Source organism: Mercenaria mercenaria, chromosome 17 (genome assembly GCF_021730395.1).
Source record: "Mercenaria mercenaria strain notata chromosome 17, MADL_Memer_1, whole genome shotgun sequence".
Taxonomy (NCBI): domain Eukaryota; kingdom Metazoa; phylum Mollusca; class Bivalvia; order Venerida; family Veneridae; genus Mercenaria; species Mercenaria mercenaria.
The window spans coordinates 49171770-49191201 of record NC_069377.1 but is presented as its reverse complement, the minus strand read 5'-3'; the positions used below and the strand labels follow the sequence as shown (position 1 = coordinate 49191201).

At 34.3% G+C, this 19432-nt stretch overlaps 1 protein-coding gene across 12 annotated transcripts in view; it reads left to right on the top strand.

Annotated features, from left to right (window-relative positions):
• LOC123536284 (protein P200-like) overlaps positions 1-15294 on the top strand; it is a 132448-nt gene extending 117154 nt beyond the window's left edge. For 10 of the 12 annotated variants that reach the window (XM_053528114.1, XM_053528116.1, XM_053528115.1 and 7 more), the window contains 2 exons: positions 8206-8348; positions 11147-15294. In XM_053528114.1, coding sequence (XP_053384089.1) covers positions 8206-8348; positions 11147-11300 — 297 coding nt within the window. In that variant the 3' untranslated portion in view covers positions 11301-15294. The remainder of the gene's footprint in view (positions 1-8205; positions 8349-11146) is intronic. The other 2 variants (XM_053528120.1, XM_053528119.1) reach the window with 1 other exon arrangement.
• Positions 15295-19432: the final 4138 nt, after the last annotated feature.

Below are 19432 nucleotides of genomic sequence, written 5' to 3'. Positions count from 1 at the left end.
CCCTATTGATTATTTCAAAATCCGTCACAGCTGATTGTGAGTGAGTCACTCATAGAGTTCTTTCTGAAGGGACATAATAATTGACATAGAACTGCATAAAAACAACAAAGGAAATTGTATTGGTGCACAGTTTTCAAGGAATTTTGGCCATTTTTGTTGCTGTTGTTTGGAAGGTATTTTGTAGTTAGGTTGACATTGTAGTTTAACAATTAATAATCATAACAAAAGTATATTATTTTTGACTGCAACATACATATAAAAAAGAAGATGGAAGTTGAAAACGTAGAAGTTACAGAAGAAACGAGTCCAACCCAGGAAACTGAAGTTTTAGGTGGTGGTGATATTGATGTTGTAATTGAAGAGTTGAATGGTGGGGCTGGTCATGCAGAAGAACCAGATGTTGGCGTTACTTCTGACAGAGATGAGAATGAAGATATTGAAAAAGTTGACCATGTTGAAAATGAAGATTTTCAAAATATTGGTGTGGTAGGGAATGAAGAGATAGAAAACAATGACAGAGAGGATGATAAGGAGGTCGAAAATATCCAGTATAGCGAAGACACAGGGAGAGATACCATAGAAAATGCAAATGATGATGAAAATGAAACCACCATGGGTGATAATGTAGATGTTTTAAAAGAAAGAGAAAATGAAATTGGCATTAAATCAGTAGAGGTAGATGTTCAAGAGAAAGTTAATGATGTTCCTGTGGTAGACACAAAAACTGTCAATGAGGTTACCAAAGAGCACATTCCAAATCGAGAGGAGAATAAGGAGAATGGAGGTGTCCCTGAAGCAAATAATAACTCCGTAAAAAGTTCTATTTCAAAATTTGGCGCTCCAGTAAAACGAAAGGTTTGTTTGCTATTTGAAACTTTAGCAAATAATCAGTTAAAGTGGTTCAAAGTTTGCAAAAATTTCATTGATGTAAAAGGTAATGATGTTCAGTTGCAGTCTATTAATATATGTCTTTATACTTTAAAAAAATGTCAGGTGTTCTACCTCTTTCTCTGCCACCTAGGACTATTTTGGTGAAATGAGAACAAGAATGGCAAAATTACTTGGTAATTTTCTATATGATGATTTGACCAGAGATCTTGGTCTTGGTAAAATCAAGAAAGTTTTTTTTTTGACTTTCTGATAATTTCAAAAGCATAACTAAAGCTGAAACTATTTGACAGGTTGTTGCAAAACTAGTAACTAGTTGGACTGCTGCATATTTAAGTGCATAGTTGTATTAAACTACCTATCAGTGCAGTTAAAATCAAAATGTCTGTTGTTTTGCAGAGATATTAGAATGCAGTTCATATTGAAATAATTAAAATTTAATTTATCTTGTGTATATTGCAGGGAACATGGACATCTGCAGACTTAAACATGTGTTTTAATTACTGTTACAATATTTTAACAATACTTTACAGACATATTTCTGTCCAAGTCTGTCCTGCAGTTTTGTCGGTTAAAGCTCGTGCTTTGAGCGCGAGTGTTGTTCCACATTTCATTATGTATTATGAGAGCTTACTCGATGAAACAGAGTCTGCTATTATTTGGCTCTTTGCTGTGTTTTGCGCTTCCAAATGGTCTTCTTGTATGTCTTCTGGAGATTTTTTTGTTCAAAACGTTGACAGATAATCTCATTCAACAATGAAAGAATTACTTTGTATAAAGGATGGAAAAAAGAAAGAAAGGCTTGTTTTACTTGCAGTTTTCTGATAAGGTTTTACTTGCAGTTCTCATGTCAGGCTTTAAATGACTGGTTTTACTTGCAGTTCTCATGTCAGGCTTTAAATGACTGGTTTTACTTGCTCATGTCAGGCTTTAAATGACTGGTTTTACTTGCAGTTCTCATGTCAGGCTTTAAATGACTGGTTTTACTTGCTCATGTCAGGCTTTAAATGACTGGTTTTACTTGCAGTTCTCATGTCAGGCTTTAAATGACTAGTTTTACTTGCAGTTTTCGAAAGGCAAGTTTTACATGCAGTTCTTTGGTCTGGTTTTACTTGCAGAGTTTCGGTCAGGATTTTAATGGCTAGTTTTACATGCAGTTCTCTTGTCCTGTTTTCAAATGGCTAGTCTTACATGAAGTTCTCTGGACAGTCTTCTTTTGTAACTGGCAACATTTGTTGCACACTTTGTTTTAATGCAGGCTGACTTTCAGGCAGTAAATTTTAACTTAATTTATGATTAAGTCATTTCATTTCAAAGGAATGGCTATATATTTTAAAGATATGAATAATTGTTATCTGACCTGAAATATTTGCCATTTGTCAAGTACTTGAACTGTTTAATATCTAATGTAAACTTTTGAATATTAGCCGATTGCTGACCCACCTACACTTTTCGTTATACGTACATTGTGTGATTCACTGAAATACAAATAATCTGGGCTTAAAAATCTCTTATACATTAAGATTTACTTGTAGGAGTGTTTTACCGCAGGCTTTTAAATTTTGCACATCTTGTGTGTAGATTTTTTTTCTTTTAAAATGAAACCACATGCGTTTCCGCATATTTTCATTTGAAACGTGCTTTGTCAGTAGGTTACAGTAACCAGCAGAAGTTTAGAATTATTTCGTTTTAAATTTTGAACATAATTTCTTTAGTTTAATAACTGAAAAGGTTCCATGGTGGTGGGGTAAAAGAAATACTCATATAATAGCAGGGACTGACAATGGGCAAAGTAGATTTAAACATTTAGTGGGGTTATGGCAAAAGTGGTTGAAGTGCATGTAGATAAAGAAGTGCACTTAGAACTGTTTTGCTGTCACCTTTCGATTTATATAGGGGAGTGATATAGTTACTATTAAATATTTAATTATAAGGAAACTGTATAATTGTAATAAACCTTACTTGATGTATTGTAAGTATTGCAGTCAGTCATGGGATATGATGAAATATGATGTATCATGTAGTGATAGTATTTCATATTGTAGAAAGCCGATCAATCAAGTCCTGGATTGATCTGGGACAAATGGAAGATATTTCCTTACATATTGACATACAATACCATTACTCACCAATTTAGCACAGATAGATATTGAACCGGTTATACCTAATGGAAGGAAGTGAGCTGGTGCAGGCAGCAGTAATGAATAGATTTGTCAGACTCCACTTAAGAAGAGGCGGTCAATACACAATAATGCCTTCCTAATAGGGATAAGATAATTGAAACTCCAATTTGGGGAGCTCATGCAATAGAGATTGCACCTTCAACTTGGAGAGCTCATACAGTAGAGGTTGAACCTTCAATGTGGAGAGCTCATGATAAAGAAGTTCAGTAAATTGGGCTTGTTGTCTTGTGTTCTTTTTTAGGAATTTATCTGCAACTTAAATGAATCAGAATATTTGGCTGCAGCAGCCTGAAAATTTTTTGTTTCAAGTCAGTTTAAACTCATTACTGATCATAAAAATGACTTTAAATTATTAGCCCATGTCATGTTAAAAGCATTATTAAATTGTTGAACTGTCTTAAATTCTAGTATCAACAGTAAATCTACAATTATTTAAACTAAATGCGTAGGATTTAAGTAAATTCTGTTACATCCCATTAACATCAATGTAAATGTAGTGAAACTGGCTATTAAATGTCCTTGTTCGTGTTTGAATCACTTTTGATAGACATTGTATTGTAACTAACCCAGTGATTAAGACTTTTGTGACGTGTATGACTCTGAGACAACGCAATTATTATCCAGTAATTTATACAAAAATTTGACTTTATTTAAATTCATGAAAAGCATGACCAATTTGAAATGGACATTATAAATGAATCCGTTGGTTTGTTTGAAAGTTGAATTTGACTCATCCGTCATGAATTGATCAGTTGTATTGTCTGTAAGTATTGACCTAGTCTGGCTACCGACTAGATAATCTTTTTTTTATTAGAAAAAATAATTCTTTTATATATTCTGACTTCATCAGTCTTGGCTCTGATTATCTATGTTTTGAGAAGAAAAGGGACATAATTATACAAAATTTGTATAGCTTCAGGAGTTATCTCCTGTGAACAAAACATAGGGTCTGAACACAGACTAGTATTGACCAGACACTCGTAAGTCATTCGTCAATATTTTCAAGCATTTTAGTTATTTTATGTGATAATTGTATCATTAAAATATTTCATGATGAAATTGCATGGTGACGTAGTGGTAAGCTCTTCAACTTCTACACATGTCACAATGTGTTTGAATTCAGTTTGGACCATTTTTTTTTGTAATTAAATGTAATGTAAAAGTATTGATATCACTTTTATTCTTACAGTATTTTATAAAGCATATCATTTTTCTAGATCATTGAATTGTCTGTTGAACAATGTTGAATGAACAAACACTTGTCCGGTCCTGAAGGTCTTAGAACGGTACATGTATGTAGAAATATGATGAATAGCAAAGTAATTCGAACAATAAATCATGATAAGTGTGACAATTGTTCCCTCTGTTAAATGTACAGATGATATAAAAAAAAATAATATGGTGAGACAGCCATGAACCCAAAACCCTGAGATTGGTATCTAAATGCTTTGTCTGCACAGCTGTGTCGGCACATGCAATATGATGAAGTTAATTAAGAAATGTATGTTACTGGCTTTTCAATAGTTATATTGTTATTTAGGTTGGGACACCTGAAATTAATTTACGGTAATGTACAGAATATTTGGTAATGTACAGAATATTTACGAGTGCGAGGTCAGTACTTACAGACAATAGCTTTAATGTTATTCAGTTTCTTATTATGGTTAGATAATTGAAATTTCTAATACCGCTAAGGTGTTAAAATTCCTGCCCAGTTTTCACAGTATAAGCCCTAGACAGTACCTCTCAAATTATGTCTACCCTCTCAGATTCATGTGAAGAAGTTGTCAGGTATTTAGGTAAAACATTGCTAGTACGAAATCCAGGAACACTGGACCAATCAAACTGAGAACATGACTTATGTTTCCTAATTAGATATGGCATTTAACTTAACAAACGTATTAGGAATTTATTTAATTGAGAATAGCAAATATGAAATGCCTTTAACTTAATAATATTATATAACTCTTACATTGTTTTTATAACAAAGCCAATTACTTGAAGCAGTGCTAATGTTCCTAGGATATATCTCTGGTATAACATAGTATAAAACACTTCATGCTATTGGAATGATATAAGTAAATAGATGTTCATAAACTGTTTCTAAATAGATCACTTTGATTGCTGTCAGCTGTTCAGTAGCATAAAATTATATTCGTTTGCAACATACTGGCTAAACAATTTAGTGTTCTGAAACAATTTTGGTTTGTGTATTTCATACTTTATAGATATTATAAAGTCATAGAGTTGGAACTTGATTGTGTCTCATTGTTGACAACTCCTTTTTTCCTGTCATTTGTTGATTTCTTTGTCAACTATTGTTGTTCGTTGTTGAAATACTGTTCAGTAGTCACAAGTTTTTTTTATAGGTTTAACCCATTATCACCACTATCATTATCATCATCATCATCATCACTCATGCAGCTATGTCATCTCTGTTGTATATAGATCTTTAGTGAGTATTCTTACCTGCAGTTACAATTTCTTCAAAAAGAAGCAGAGAGCATTTTCATTTGTTTTTAGCTCGACTATTCGAAGAATAGTCTAGCTATTCTACTCACCCTGGCGTCGGCGTCGGCGTCACACCTTGGTTAAGTTTTTGCATGCAAGTACATACAGCTATCATTTAAAGGCATATAGCTTTGAAACTTATTTATTCTTTTTCTAGGTCAATTACCAACCTCTCTGGGTCAAGTCCCATAACTCTGACATGTATTTTGAGCAAATTATGCCCCCTTTTGGACTTAGAAAATTTTGGTTAAAGTTTTACATGCAAGTTACTATCTCCAAAACTAATGCAGATATTGAATTGAAACTTCACATGTGTCTTCGGGGTTATAAAACTAGTTGATAGCACCAAGTCCCATAACTCTGACCTTCATTTTGGCCAAATTATGCCCCTTTTGGACTTAGAAAATTCTGGTTAAAGTTTTGCGTGCAAGTACATACAGCTATTACTAAAAGGCATATAGATTTGAAACTTATTTTTTCTTTTTCTAGATCAATTACCTACCTCACTGGGTCAAGCCCCATAACTCTGACATGTATTTTGGCCAAATTATGCCCCCTTTTGGACTTAGAAAATTCTGGTTAAAGTTTTGCGTGCAAGTACATACAGCTATTACTAAAAGGCATATAGATTTGAAACTTATTTTTTCTTTTCTAGGTCAATTACCTACCTCACTGGGTCAAGTTCCATAACTCTGACACGTATTTTGGGCAAATTATACCCCCTTTTGGACTTAGAAAATTCTGGTTAAAGTTTTACATGCAAGTAACTATCTCCAAAACTACTACAGATATTAAATTGAAACTTCACATGTGTCTTCGGGTTATAAAACTAGTTGATAGCACCAAGTCCCATAACTCTGACATGTATTTTGGGCAAATTATGCCCCTTTTGGACTTAGAAAATCCTGGTTAAAGTTTTGCGTGCAAGTACATACGGCTATTACCAAAAGGCATATAGCTTTGAAACTTATTTATTCTTTTTCAAGGTCAATTACCAACCTCACTGGGTCAAGTTCCATAACTCTTAACATGTATTTTGAGCAAATTATGCCCCCTTTTGGACTTAGAAAATTCTGGTTAAAGTTTAACATGCAAGTTACTATCCCCAAAACTAATGCAGATATTGAATTGAAACTTAACATGTTTCTTCGGGGTTATAAAACTAGTTGATAACATCAAGTCCCATAACTCTGATATGTATTTTGGTCAAATTATGTCCCCTTTCGAACTTAAAACTCTTTTGATATTTAACATTTTGGGTAATAATTTCCTGCTTCTTTGACAATATTTCGAATAGTCGAGCTTGGCTGTCTTACGGACAGCTCTTGTTGAATTTCTATTCTGACATTTTCTCAAACCCCGGGACAGGATAAAAATAGTGCTCCTTTATCTTGCTAGCCAAATGGAAATTTGTTGATTTTTATCCAAAACACTTACTGTTGCATGCTGGTTTTATCGTCTTTGGTTTATAAATGAGCCGGGCCATGAGAAAACCAACATAGTGCATTTGTGACCAGCATGGATCTAGACCAGCCTGCACATCTGCGCAGTCTGGTCAGGATCCATGCTGTTTGCTTTCAAAGACTATTGCAGTTAGAGAAACAGTTAGCAAACAGCATGGATCCTGACCAGACTGCGCAGATGCGCCGGCTGGTCTGGATCCATACTGGTCGCAAATGCACTATGTTGGTTTTCTCATTGCGTGGCACAAATAGTTGATCTGCTACATTTTGCACCAGTCACATTCAAAGTTAACAGTTTTGTTCCTTAGTTTGATTTCCAGCTTTTTATATCTTTTATTTCTATACTTTCAATTTCCACTTTTTGTGAATATTGTAAACGGAGGTTTGCTTCTTATTGATGGAACTAGTTAATACTTAAGGAATTTGGAATTAGAAGTCACACGGGTTTACTGTTGTAGAATACACTAAATAATAAACTAATCAGTATAATTTCTTGCAGCAGACGTATTGTTTTTGCTACACGTTTTATAGATGGCAATTACTTATAATTTGCATCATTTTCCATACAGACCAAGATGTTTTTGCTTTTAGCTATTTTGGCAATACTGTGAAAAACTGTACGAAACAGGATTTTATAAGACAGATAAATGTGCCTTTTGCGACAGTTATATTTTTGTACATTTTTGTATCGTAATTTATTTCTTGACTTTTATCATATTTTCTAGCAGATCAATTCTAAAAGCTACTGAAAATTATTTCTCAGAAAATTTAGGTATTTGGTAAAAAAAATAACATCCGGGACAATGATTTGTTGTTGAATAAAATCATTGTTTGAAGTTCAGATGCGAAAGAGTTACATTAAGAAAGCTCAGCCCTCAGCTGTTATGATGTTTGATGCAAGGACATAATAACTGTGACATACAAACAGTGATTTTGTTGGATATTAACACACAGTTTTAGTTTTCTTTGTTCAATAGGAAAACAAATCAGGTCGTGTTAGAATAATTTTTTTCTCTCTGAGAATAATCTTAATTTAAAGGAAACTTTATCAAGACAGAAATCAAATTAGAGAGGACTTAATATTTTCACAGTATTGCAAAATTTTCTTTTTTTTATTTGAATGAGTTTGATTCTTATGTTGTGTTGTTTTACTTACACAGGAAAAGGGAATGTTCAAAGTCGTACAAACTGAAAAGTGTGCAGCATGTCAGAAAACAGTGTATGCAATGGAAAAACTCGAGATGAACGGCCATATTTATCATAAGAATTGCTTCAAATGCTCGCATTGTAGTGCACGATTAACGTAAGATTAATAATCTAGATCGATTTGTGCGACTTAGGGCTCATTGTGCTAAATTACATGAAATGAACAGTTTGTAAAATTGGTCATTGCGCTGTGCTGAATATAAAACAACTTTGGAAAACTTACTTAAGTTCTGTATGATTTATCTAAGATCTGCAACACCAGCAAAACTTCTGAGAAACATTGTTCTGTTTTGCTTTTGGGACATACTATGCATGTTTTGTGTAAAGCAGTGTGAGCCCTGAGTTTTTGTCTTTTGCGTGTATTTTCTACCTCACTTTACTAACTCTTTGTTACGTGTTGTGAATGCTTTTAATGTCAAAGCTGCTGCCGAAATTTTGCTGCTACGTCATAGACCACATCATTTTGCATGATTAGTGGCTTTCTGACTGCAGCAGACGCAATATACACCAGTCACTTGTCATTTGGCATGGTTAGTGGTGTTAGTTGCACTTGCTCAGCTTGACTTGTTCTCGGCAATGAAAGGTAAGTTTTTGATTTTGGAACTTAGCTACCGAAGGTTTGGCACAGATAAAACGTGTAAGTATCCGAATGTAAAGGTTAATAAACACCTGTATGATTAGTAAGGAGGAATAATATGTCAGTTATGTTCATAAATAATTGATACAGTGATGTTCTGTCACCTTCATGTCCTGTACCTGCAGTAACAACTGCCAAGTTTTTATGTACATTAAACCTTATACCTCTTGGCCAACCTTTATACAGGTGTAGAAATCCCGTCAAGAAATACATAAAACTGTTTTCCGTGTTTGCTTTTGGTTTCCAATGGGACCCCATTTCACAGTTCCTTTTTATATATTCATAAAATGGGACATACAGGATCGCTTGTGATTGGTGGCATCCACAAAGTTGTCCGCACTCTAGTTTGAGCAGTTTGTATTCAGTTTTTACCAGACTTGTTTAGAATTACTATAGGGATAATATCTCAGCAAAGTTTGAAATCCATCTTGATTATCCCTGTGGCTCTGGAGTTATAGCCCTTGAATTACTCAGAATTGTGATAAATAACAGTGTATGCTGTCCAACATGAGTAGTTCTTATCCAGTATTAACCAACTGGTCAAAATGTTCATGGGCATAATATCTTGGACAGGTTATTAACCAGCCAGATAGTCTCAGTCACTCTTGAGTTATGGCCCTTGAAATACTTATCTTGCTCAATAGAGTATTTAAAAAGTCTGAAGTAATTTGCTTTGACAGACATATTATGACAGTTTGACACTCTTGTTAAGTTGGAGTTGTCATTGGCTTTTGGGGATATTACATTACCTGTATGTGACTTGCCAATCTTTCCTTTTGATAAACTTACTTGAGAGAATGTTCTCTGAATAAGAAAGATTTTTAAAAGTGTATTAAATTTTTTCTGGTAAGTTGAATTTGCTGGGACAAAGTGTTTACAAGGTAAATTAATGTTTTGTGTTTTTTCTGCTGCATGTTGCCAACACCTGCATCGTGAGTTTTAAGGATGGTTTTCTTTTGATCATCATTTCTAACATGATTTTATATATTATAACTGTTCAGATGTTTTCAGCTCATTCTAGCGGAAGGTGAGTTTGTAATGATATTATATAAGAATGTGTTTTTATTTGTTTAATTCTTGTTTTGTTAACATTTTATTCAGGCCAATTATTTCTGGCAACTGTGTAAATGTTAACTATGATAAAATATTTAAATTATTTGCACAGTTGAACTGTCAGAATTGCCATAAATACATTGAAGTTTAAAATTACTATTGATTTAAGGTTGCAGCACTACTACTTAACAAAATGTAGTGACAACAACACGTAGTTAACTGCATTGACATAAACTCACAACAAGGGATTAACTACATTGACATAAACTGACAACAAGGGGTTAACTGCATTGACATAAACTGTCAACAAGGGATAACAGCATTGACATAAACTGACAACAAGGGGTTAACTGCATTAACATAAACTGACAACAACTAGGGTTAGCAGCATTGACATAAACTGACAACAAGGGGTTAACTGCATTGACATAAACTGACAACAACCAAGGTTAGCAGCATTGACATAAACTGACAACAACAATGTGTTAACTGCATTGACATAAACAGAGAACAACAAGAGTTAGCAGCCATGAAATAAGCTGACAACAAGAAGGGGTTAGCTGCATTGACATAAACTGACAACTGTTGAAGAAGGGATTCGCTGCATTGACATAAACTGACAACAAGGGGTTAGCTGCATTGACATAAATTGATAACAAAAAGGCATTAACTGCATTGACATAAACAGACATCAACAAGGGTTAGCTGCATTGACATGAACTGACAACAAGGGGTTAACTGCATTGACATAAACTGACAACAAGGGTTAGCAGCATTGACATAAACTGACAACAACAAGAGAATAACTGCATTGACATAAACTGACAGCAACAAGTGGTTAGCTGTATTGACATAAACTGACAACATGAGAATAACTGCATTGACATAAACTGACAACAACAAGTGGTTAGTACATTGACATAAATTGATATCAAAAAGGGATTAACTGCATTGACATATTGACATAAACAGACAACAACAAGGGGTTAACTGCATTGACATGAACTGACAACAAGGGGTTAACTGCATTGACATAAACTGACAGCTTCACATCATGTTGAAAAATAATATTCACATCAAAAGTTCTAATTTTATACATGTATCATTTTATCATCTCAGAACCAGCGTATTTGAAGCAGTACTAGTTAGGCATTTTACATTTTCTCAAAGGAGTAGTAAACAATTTATTCTGTTCTCATTTTCAGGGCAAAAACATTCAGCATGAATGAAGGCGTTATATACTGTGTAAACCACTTTAAACAGCTTTTTGCACGCAAAGGAAATTACGATGAAGGATTCGGAAGACAGCAGTATAAGAAGAAATGGCAAGGAGATAAACCAGAGGGTGCTACCGCATAGCTTTTTTAACAATTATCAGTGTTAGATGTATATTTTTGTTGAATGTAGCCTAGGCATTTTTTCCGTATTTTTTTTGTGTAAATGTTTTGAAACTGTTGTTAGAGTGATCTCTTTTTGATTTAAGAAGTAAAAGAGTTAATTCCCTTGGAGATATGCTCAATGATTAGACAGTTAGTAACATAATGTACTGTTGTCTCACATTCGATTTTAAAGTTATTTGTTGACAGATAAAGTGAACATTTCCAGTTTTGACATTTAAATGTATTTACTTTAATACAGAAATATTAAAAGAATTGAAAGCAAATTATATAAATACTTGTGTGGAACATTATTTTGTCAGTTGAAGTGCTTCTGCACCTGTGAACCTACAGACGGATATTAAAAAAAATTCTTGTGACTAATGTTAAGATTACAGTGCATCCGCCCAAGCAAACAGTATAGCAACAACTAAAATATGTTTGCTTTACAGTGGATGTTGCTGTTGGACGTTTAGTTTCAGTATGTTAGAAAACATCTGCCATTGGTATACTATATTTCTCAGTTTCACTAAAACTCTGTGAACAGGTTGCTTTAAGTTTGGACTGCTATTGACGTATGGAGAATAAGTATTACAAAAAGATCATGTGATGATATGTAACTGTGTAAAGTATTATAACAATGTTAATCAACAAAATCTCTTAATTGCGTGAGATTGTGTGTGAATGATAAATATATATGTATTTTGTATTTGATATTCAGAAAAATCCACTAATTCTTAATCATGAACAAAGTTAGTTTTGGTTTTAAATGAATTCAGTGTCATTATGTAAATGAATTCTTGTTGCCTTATTTCTCATTGTATGTAATTCATTCATTATGTAAAAATATCCATAATTACGTATGTACATTTATACATGTCAGACATTAGTGAGATGTGACGGATCGTGTTTGCTTCAGATGACCAGTTTTCTTTTTATACCAATGACTCTCTTAACTTACCTAGATTTTCGACTACATGTATACTAACATGTGTTAATTTGAATATTTTACCCAATTTTCGACTTCAGCATAAAGTATGCAAAATGATATTCAAAAAAGGCCTTGTAGCTGAGGAAAAATTTAAAATGGCACACAGGAAATATGCCTAAAAATGTGTTAACAGCCATATTAAAACTATTATAGTTGTATTGTTGAAATTTATGATTATTACAGAGAATCATTAACTTTGAAAGGTACGCCGGAGTTGTTTTTGGAAAATTCATACCTGTTTTCACTTAATTTTGAATAACTGTTTGTTTTTCTAGAAATATAACAAAACAACCGAAATAGGTGGTTGGCAGTGATATAAAACTGGTTAGAGTTTGAAATATTAACTGTATACCTGTGGAATACTGGTAAAAGTGTTTCATATAATAAAGGCCCACAATTTCTGCTGACTAGGTATAGTTTTAAAGAGAATGAATTCTGGTGTGTATGCGTTTGTAATATTTTGTGAAAGATAACTGAGTGATGTTTACAAATCATTTTAATTTTACAGTTATGTTTTATTATTACATCTTGCCAGCAATACATTTGTAAGTTATATATGCAATTTAAGTCTTGAGTGTTGAAAATGAATATTCTCACAGACAAGTCTGTCTTAGTCATAACTTCATAAGTCGCACCCTATGTTTAATGACTGATACATATTTTTGCATCAGTCATTACCCATATAAAAACTTGAAAAAAAATTTCATTGAATTTTGATTGGGGAACTTTTACATGAGAATTATACTACCATAGAAAAGGTTATATGAGTAATGATTTGTAGTATGCAATCGTTAAACTGAGATCTATTTTGAAAAATGTGCTTTGTATATGATGACTTATAATAATCGGATATTATGAAGTTTTACAGGTAAATGAAAGTATTGATGTAAACATCAAATGAGATTTAGAAATTCATTTTAAAGAACTTTTGAATCAAAAATGTTGTTATAGAAACACAGATAAATATAGCATGGATTTTGTTTTTCTTACATAAACTCATTAGTTTGTGATAATTGAATTGTAAATCAAAAGGACTCTTAATGGGCCAGTACCAATTTTCATTTTTGATATTCTGTTTTGTTTTGTGCTAGATTAGGCACTTAAGTTTAAGTACATGTAATGGGTTGATTTAGCTGAGCACAGTTATGAAAACAAAATCTAACATTGCATTTTCTGTTGTTACCTGCAACATTTGTTTTTTGCAAACATGAACATTTTGAAAGCTAAGACTTCTTCCTTCTTCTGTCAGTAGATTCTCTTTATTTATAAATCTTCTATTAAGGTAGAATTCCCATAATCACAGAGGACAATTTTCATGAAATTACGTATTATAATTAGCTAATTCGGCATCCTTTGGCCATAAGGGAAAATTATTTTTCATAACCAGCAGAGAATGCTGAAAGCACATACGGGGAATAGTAATTGAATGAACATTGCCATTAACATTATGTGTCCGCAACCTTAATTTAGAAAAACTTGCTATTTTAAGACTATAGTAAGTGAAATATCATCAAGAAAAACACTCTTTATTGTTATTTCTAACGCATATCTTTTTAATTTATTTTTATTGCATTTAAAACATTATACTTAGCAGTATTTGATAAACATTGTACAAAATAGAATGTGTGAGAAGACTGAACTCTATTGTTGCCATGGTTTTTACTGTGTATTGTGCTATATTATTTTTGCTGCTTATTTCATTCATTTTCTGCATATTTTCATGTACTGTGTATAGCTAAATGTAACTATTTATAACACAATTATCAATGTATAACATACTGCTATGTATAAGTGATATTTTTTAAATTTTCAACATTTTTATTTTTTTGTCGTCTGCCTTTAGACAACAGCAGCTGTAGATCAAAGCTTGAGTCTTTCGAAGATTCTTAATGGATTTAGTTTTTTGTGTACATTTTCATAACTTTGAGCTTAACCAACAACTAGCTTTTTTTTGTCAGCTGAACAAATGCTGGATAAGTAGCTGCTACACAACATATTTATGCAATCATTCTGTTTCTGTTACCGGAAGTTTTTTCAGTCTTGAAAATTTAACAAGATATTTGTGGCTTGTATGTCAAGTGAGTTGATATTAAAACTTTTTTTTTGTCGTTATTCAAAATAATTTTTAAAGGGACCTGCCTCCAGATGTGCATGCCAGTATCAGCATGTCTTTAAGATAATAGCAACATCTTCCTAAGTATCAAAAATTATATGAAAAGCAAAATTTGTTCAAGTTTAAGTCCGTTCTACTGCATGAGTAATGCATAAGATAGCATTCTATGTCTGCCTATGTTTCTGACTGCACAAGTGGAATAACTTGTAGTTTATTGTCTGATATACCATGGTTCAGAGTTCAGATGCATAGGAATTTAACCTTGACAGCATTCATCAAAGTTGTTGAATATCCTAGTATCTGAATGGTGAATTGTGGTATATAAGGCTAAAAACCAGAACCTTGTTTGTTTTCATTCTGATATGCTCATAAGAAATACTATGGTTAATATGCTGAAAGTCATTCATCTGAAAATTAATCAACCAGTCTGACTGTTGTTTATCATAGATTTTATCACTGTTCTATTCCTCTTTGTTTAAATGACAAAGAAATCCAGCCATGTTAGAACTTGTAAATAAATACTGCCTAGAACTTTTGCTTTTATAGTCTGTTAAGAATTAAAGTGCTTTGTAAATTTCAGTGTAAAAAAAATGTAAATCTGGAGGTGTGCCCCTTTAAAGATGATTTGATATATCCTAATTGTAATACTATTGCTCTTTTATCAGATCAGCAGGGATAATTATCAAAATAATGTTGATAAAATGATGTTAAGAAAAGTTTGAGGGGCTTAAGATAATGGCAGGATGTTGCAGAAGTCTGGTACATGTAATACTGTGATGAATACTTTCTTGTCCTGGCTTGTAGCTACAGCAATCTTCTATACTTAGATATAAAAGCATCATTGGCAAATAAAATGCTGTAAAATGTGAACAATATGTTGTGTTTTTATCATCTAAGGTTTTTGGCAGAGCTATTGCACTCGTCCATCTGTCAGTGTCCTTGTCACTTTCAGCGTTGTTGTAAGCTGGTATCTCGTTAATTGCTGGGAGGAAATGGATTGAAGGTTCACAAACTTGTTCACTTTGATGGTACAGTGCATAACTATTTTGCTTTTTCACAAAATTATGCCCCTTTTTCCATTTTGAATTTTTAGCTGGACTATTTGAAGAATAAGTAGTGTTGTCGTCACACCTTGGTTAAGTTTTTTTGTACCAGTCCATGTTATCACAAAACCTTTTTGAGATAAAGCTTTGAAACTTTCAACACTTGTTTACCATCACAATGTCCAATTTTAGGCAGGAGTACATAACTCCATCAAGGAATTTGGCTGAATTATGGCCCCTTTTAACTTAAAATCTTGGTGATGTTTTTCGTACCAGTTCATATTTTGTGTAAACTGTTTGACATATGGCTTTGAAAGTTTTATCACTTCTTTATCATAACAGTCTCTATCTGTTGGCAAGAATAGACAACTCTGTCAATTATTATGGCAGAATTATGGCCCTTTTTATGTCCCCCTTCGAAGGAGGGGTATATTGTTTTGTCAAAGGTCAAGGTCACAGTGACCCAGAACAGTTTCCAGATGATTATCCAGAACGCTTGGGTCTAGGATCATGGAAGTTGATAGGGAGGTTGGTCATGACCAGCAGATGACCTCTTTTGATTCTGAGGTCAGTAAATTCAAGGTCAAGGTCACAGTGACCCGCAACAGTTAAACGGTTTCCTGACGATTATCCAGAATGCTTGGGTCTAGGACCATGAACATTGATAGGGAGGTTGGTCATGACCAGCAGATGAGCCCTATTGATTTTGAGGTAAGTAGGTTCAAGGTCGAGTTTACAGGGACCGGGAACAGTTAAACAGTTTCTGTACAATAACTTGAAAACATTTGGACATAGGACCTTGAAACTTAATAGTGAGGTTGGTCATGACATGAAGATGACCCCTTTTAATTTTGAGGTCATTAGGTCAGTGACTCGGAACAGTTAAACAGTTTCCATATGATAACTTGAGAACATTCGGACCTAGGATCATGAAACTTAATAGGGCGGTTGGTCATGACCAGCAGATGACCTCTATTGATATTGAGGTCAAAGGTCAAGTTCACAGTGACCAGGAACAATTAAACCATTTCTGGATGATAACTCGAGAACGCTTTGGCCTAGGATCATGAACGTTGATGGGAGGTTGGTCATGACAAGCAGATGACCCCTATTGATTTTGAAGTCGGTAGGCCAAAGGTCAAGGTCACAGTGACCCCGAACATTTGAACTTTTTTATGGACGATAACTTGAGAACACTTGGGCATAGGATCTTGAAACTGAATAGGGAGGTTAATCATGACCAGCAGACAACCCCTATTGATTTTGAGGTCTATTAATAGGTCAAAGGTCAAGGAAACACTGATCCAGAACAGTAGAACTTTTGTGTACAGTGACCAAATTATTTCTGATCCTTGTGCAATTACTGAATGCATCAAGGGGGGCATTTCGTGTTCTACGAGCTCTTGTTGGACTTGGAAATTGGTACAATTTTCGTACAAGTCCTCGTTTTGTCAAAACTCTTTGACACGTGGCTTTGAAACTTTGAACACTTGTTTATCATCATGATTTCCATCTGTAGGCAAGAGAACAGAACTCTGTCAACTATTTTGGCTGAATTATGGCCCTTTTTTGGACTTGGAAATTGGTTCAGTTTTCGTTCATCATTTTGTTAAAACTATTTGACATGTGGCATTGCCATTATGGCCCTTTTTGGACTTGGAAATCAGTTAAATTTTGCGTACCAGTCCATATTTTGCCTAACCTGTTTGTCATATGGCTTTCAAAATTTGACCACTTGTTTACTACCATGATTTCCATCTGTAGGCAAGAGTAAATAACTAGGACAAGGACTTTAGCTGAGCTTTTATGATCGCCCTGTGTCCGTCGTCGTCAACAATTTGACTGTTGACACTCTAGAGGTCACAATTTTGGCCCAATCTTAATGCAGCTTAGAATGTTACCCTCAATAAAATTTTGTACGAATTTGATATTGGGTAATCTGGGGTCAAAAACTAGGTCACCAGGTCAAACCAAAGGAAAAGCTTGTTAACACTTAGAGGCCACATTTATGACTGTATCTTCATGAAACTTGGTCAGAATGTTAAGCTTGAATAATCTTTAGGTCAAGTTCCATCATGGGATCATGTGGGGTCAAAAACTTATGTCCACCAGGGCAAACTCAAAGGAAAGCTTGTTTAACATCAAGAGTGCCACGTTAATTGTAATTGATATGGAACATTGCGTCAGGAACTGTTAATCGTTAATCTTTTGATGATCTGTAGGTCAAGTTCAAATCTGGGTCAGGTTGGGTCAAAAACTATGTCACCAGGTCAAATCAAAGGTAAAGCTTGTTAGCACTCTAGAGGCCACATTTATGACCATATCTTAATGAAACTTTGTCAGAATGTTAATCTTGATGATCTTTAGGTAAAGTTCGAATCTGGGGCAGGTAGGGATCAATAACTAGGTCACCAGGTCAAATCAAAGGAAAAGCTAGTTATGACCATATCTTAATGAAACTTGGTCAGAATGTTAATCTTGATAATCTTTAGGTCAAATTCAAATCTGGGTCAGGTCGGGTCAAAAACTAGGTCACCAGGTCAAATCAATGGAAAAATTAGTTAACACACTAGAGGCCCATTTATGACTGTATGAAACTTGGTCAGAATGTTCACCTTGATGATCTTTAGCTCAAGTTTGAATCTGGGCATGTGGAATATGACCTACTGACCTACTTTCTTGGTTTTTTAAGATACAGCCTTGAAATTTGGAAGACATGTACAGTTTAGCACACCAATCTTTAAACTGATTTTTAGTGACCATGAATGTGGCCTACTGTCTTAATATTTTAGCATCAGTTTGAAATTTGAAACATATAGCTCATATCACTCAGGTGAGTGATCCAGGGTCATCAGGACTCTCTTGTTTAAAATATATTTAACAATGCAAGATAGACTTTTTTTCATGACAGTAAATGCTGTATCTTACGCTGTCAGTTGTGGCGATGCCATTTTTGAAACTACTGCACCTTTTATTCACCCAAAAGAGGTTTGATCTTGTACTGAAACAGACAGTATTCTCTCCTTACGGCAAGTTACCTGGCATATTCATAACTAGCTTCCTTCAGGACTGATTTAACCAGTTTGATAAGGAGAAAAAAATTTGTTTTACATATTGCTCTTGTTTTGTATTATTATGTCTCCCACCACACAGTGGTGTGGGAAGACATATTGAGTTACTCCTGTCCGTGTGTTTGTGTCTGTCACAAAGCTTGTCCGCACTCTTAAGTCGAACATTTCTCACCTGATCTTCACCAAACTTGAACAAAATGTGTCTGACCATAAGACCTCGGCCAAGTTCGGTAACTAGCCAAATCGGCCCAGGCACTTTGGAATTACCGAAAAATCCTCATTTTGCATGCGCTCTCATACAGGCAAAACGTACCCTATACTACTTATTAGTATTATAGGGTGCGTTTTGCCTGCATGAAAGCGCATGCGAAATTAGTAGTATAGGGTATATTTTGGGTGCACGAAAGCGCATGCGCAAGATGATTAGGCAGTTGTGGGAGACATGCGCTTTTCTCAGAAGCATCTCTAGTTATGGTATGGATTTGACAGCTGGTATTCATCATTGACTAAACAGGTCTATAGTCTAAAAGCACCAGATCTCCCTGGTTAGCATCCGCTTTCACCTGTTAAAACACCCCTTGAAAATGACACCAACAGTAGTTGAGGACCAGACCAAAATCATAGAGCGAGTATTTCATAAATATCCTTGCTTAGCCTAGTGCTACAGTGTAGGTTCTAGCACACAGGTTGTATGAAGACTCCAGCTTTAGATGGTGGAGGAAGACCTCCAGGTGCCCATCTGAGCATTATGTCGGGCATCTAGATGGAAACAATGAGCTTCCTAAGCCAGATTCACATGAAAGAATTCTACACCCAGTATTTTGTTTGCTTCATGATGTTTCAATCTTACGCGAAGTTCAAATTTCGTCTATACTAACTGACCTATAATAAACACAA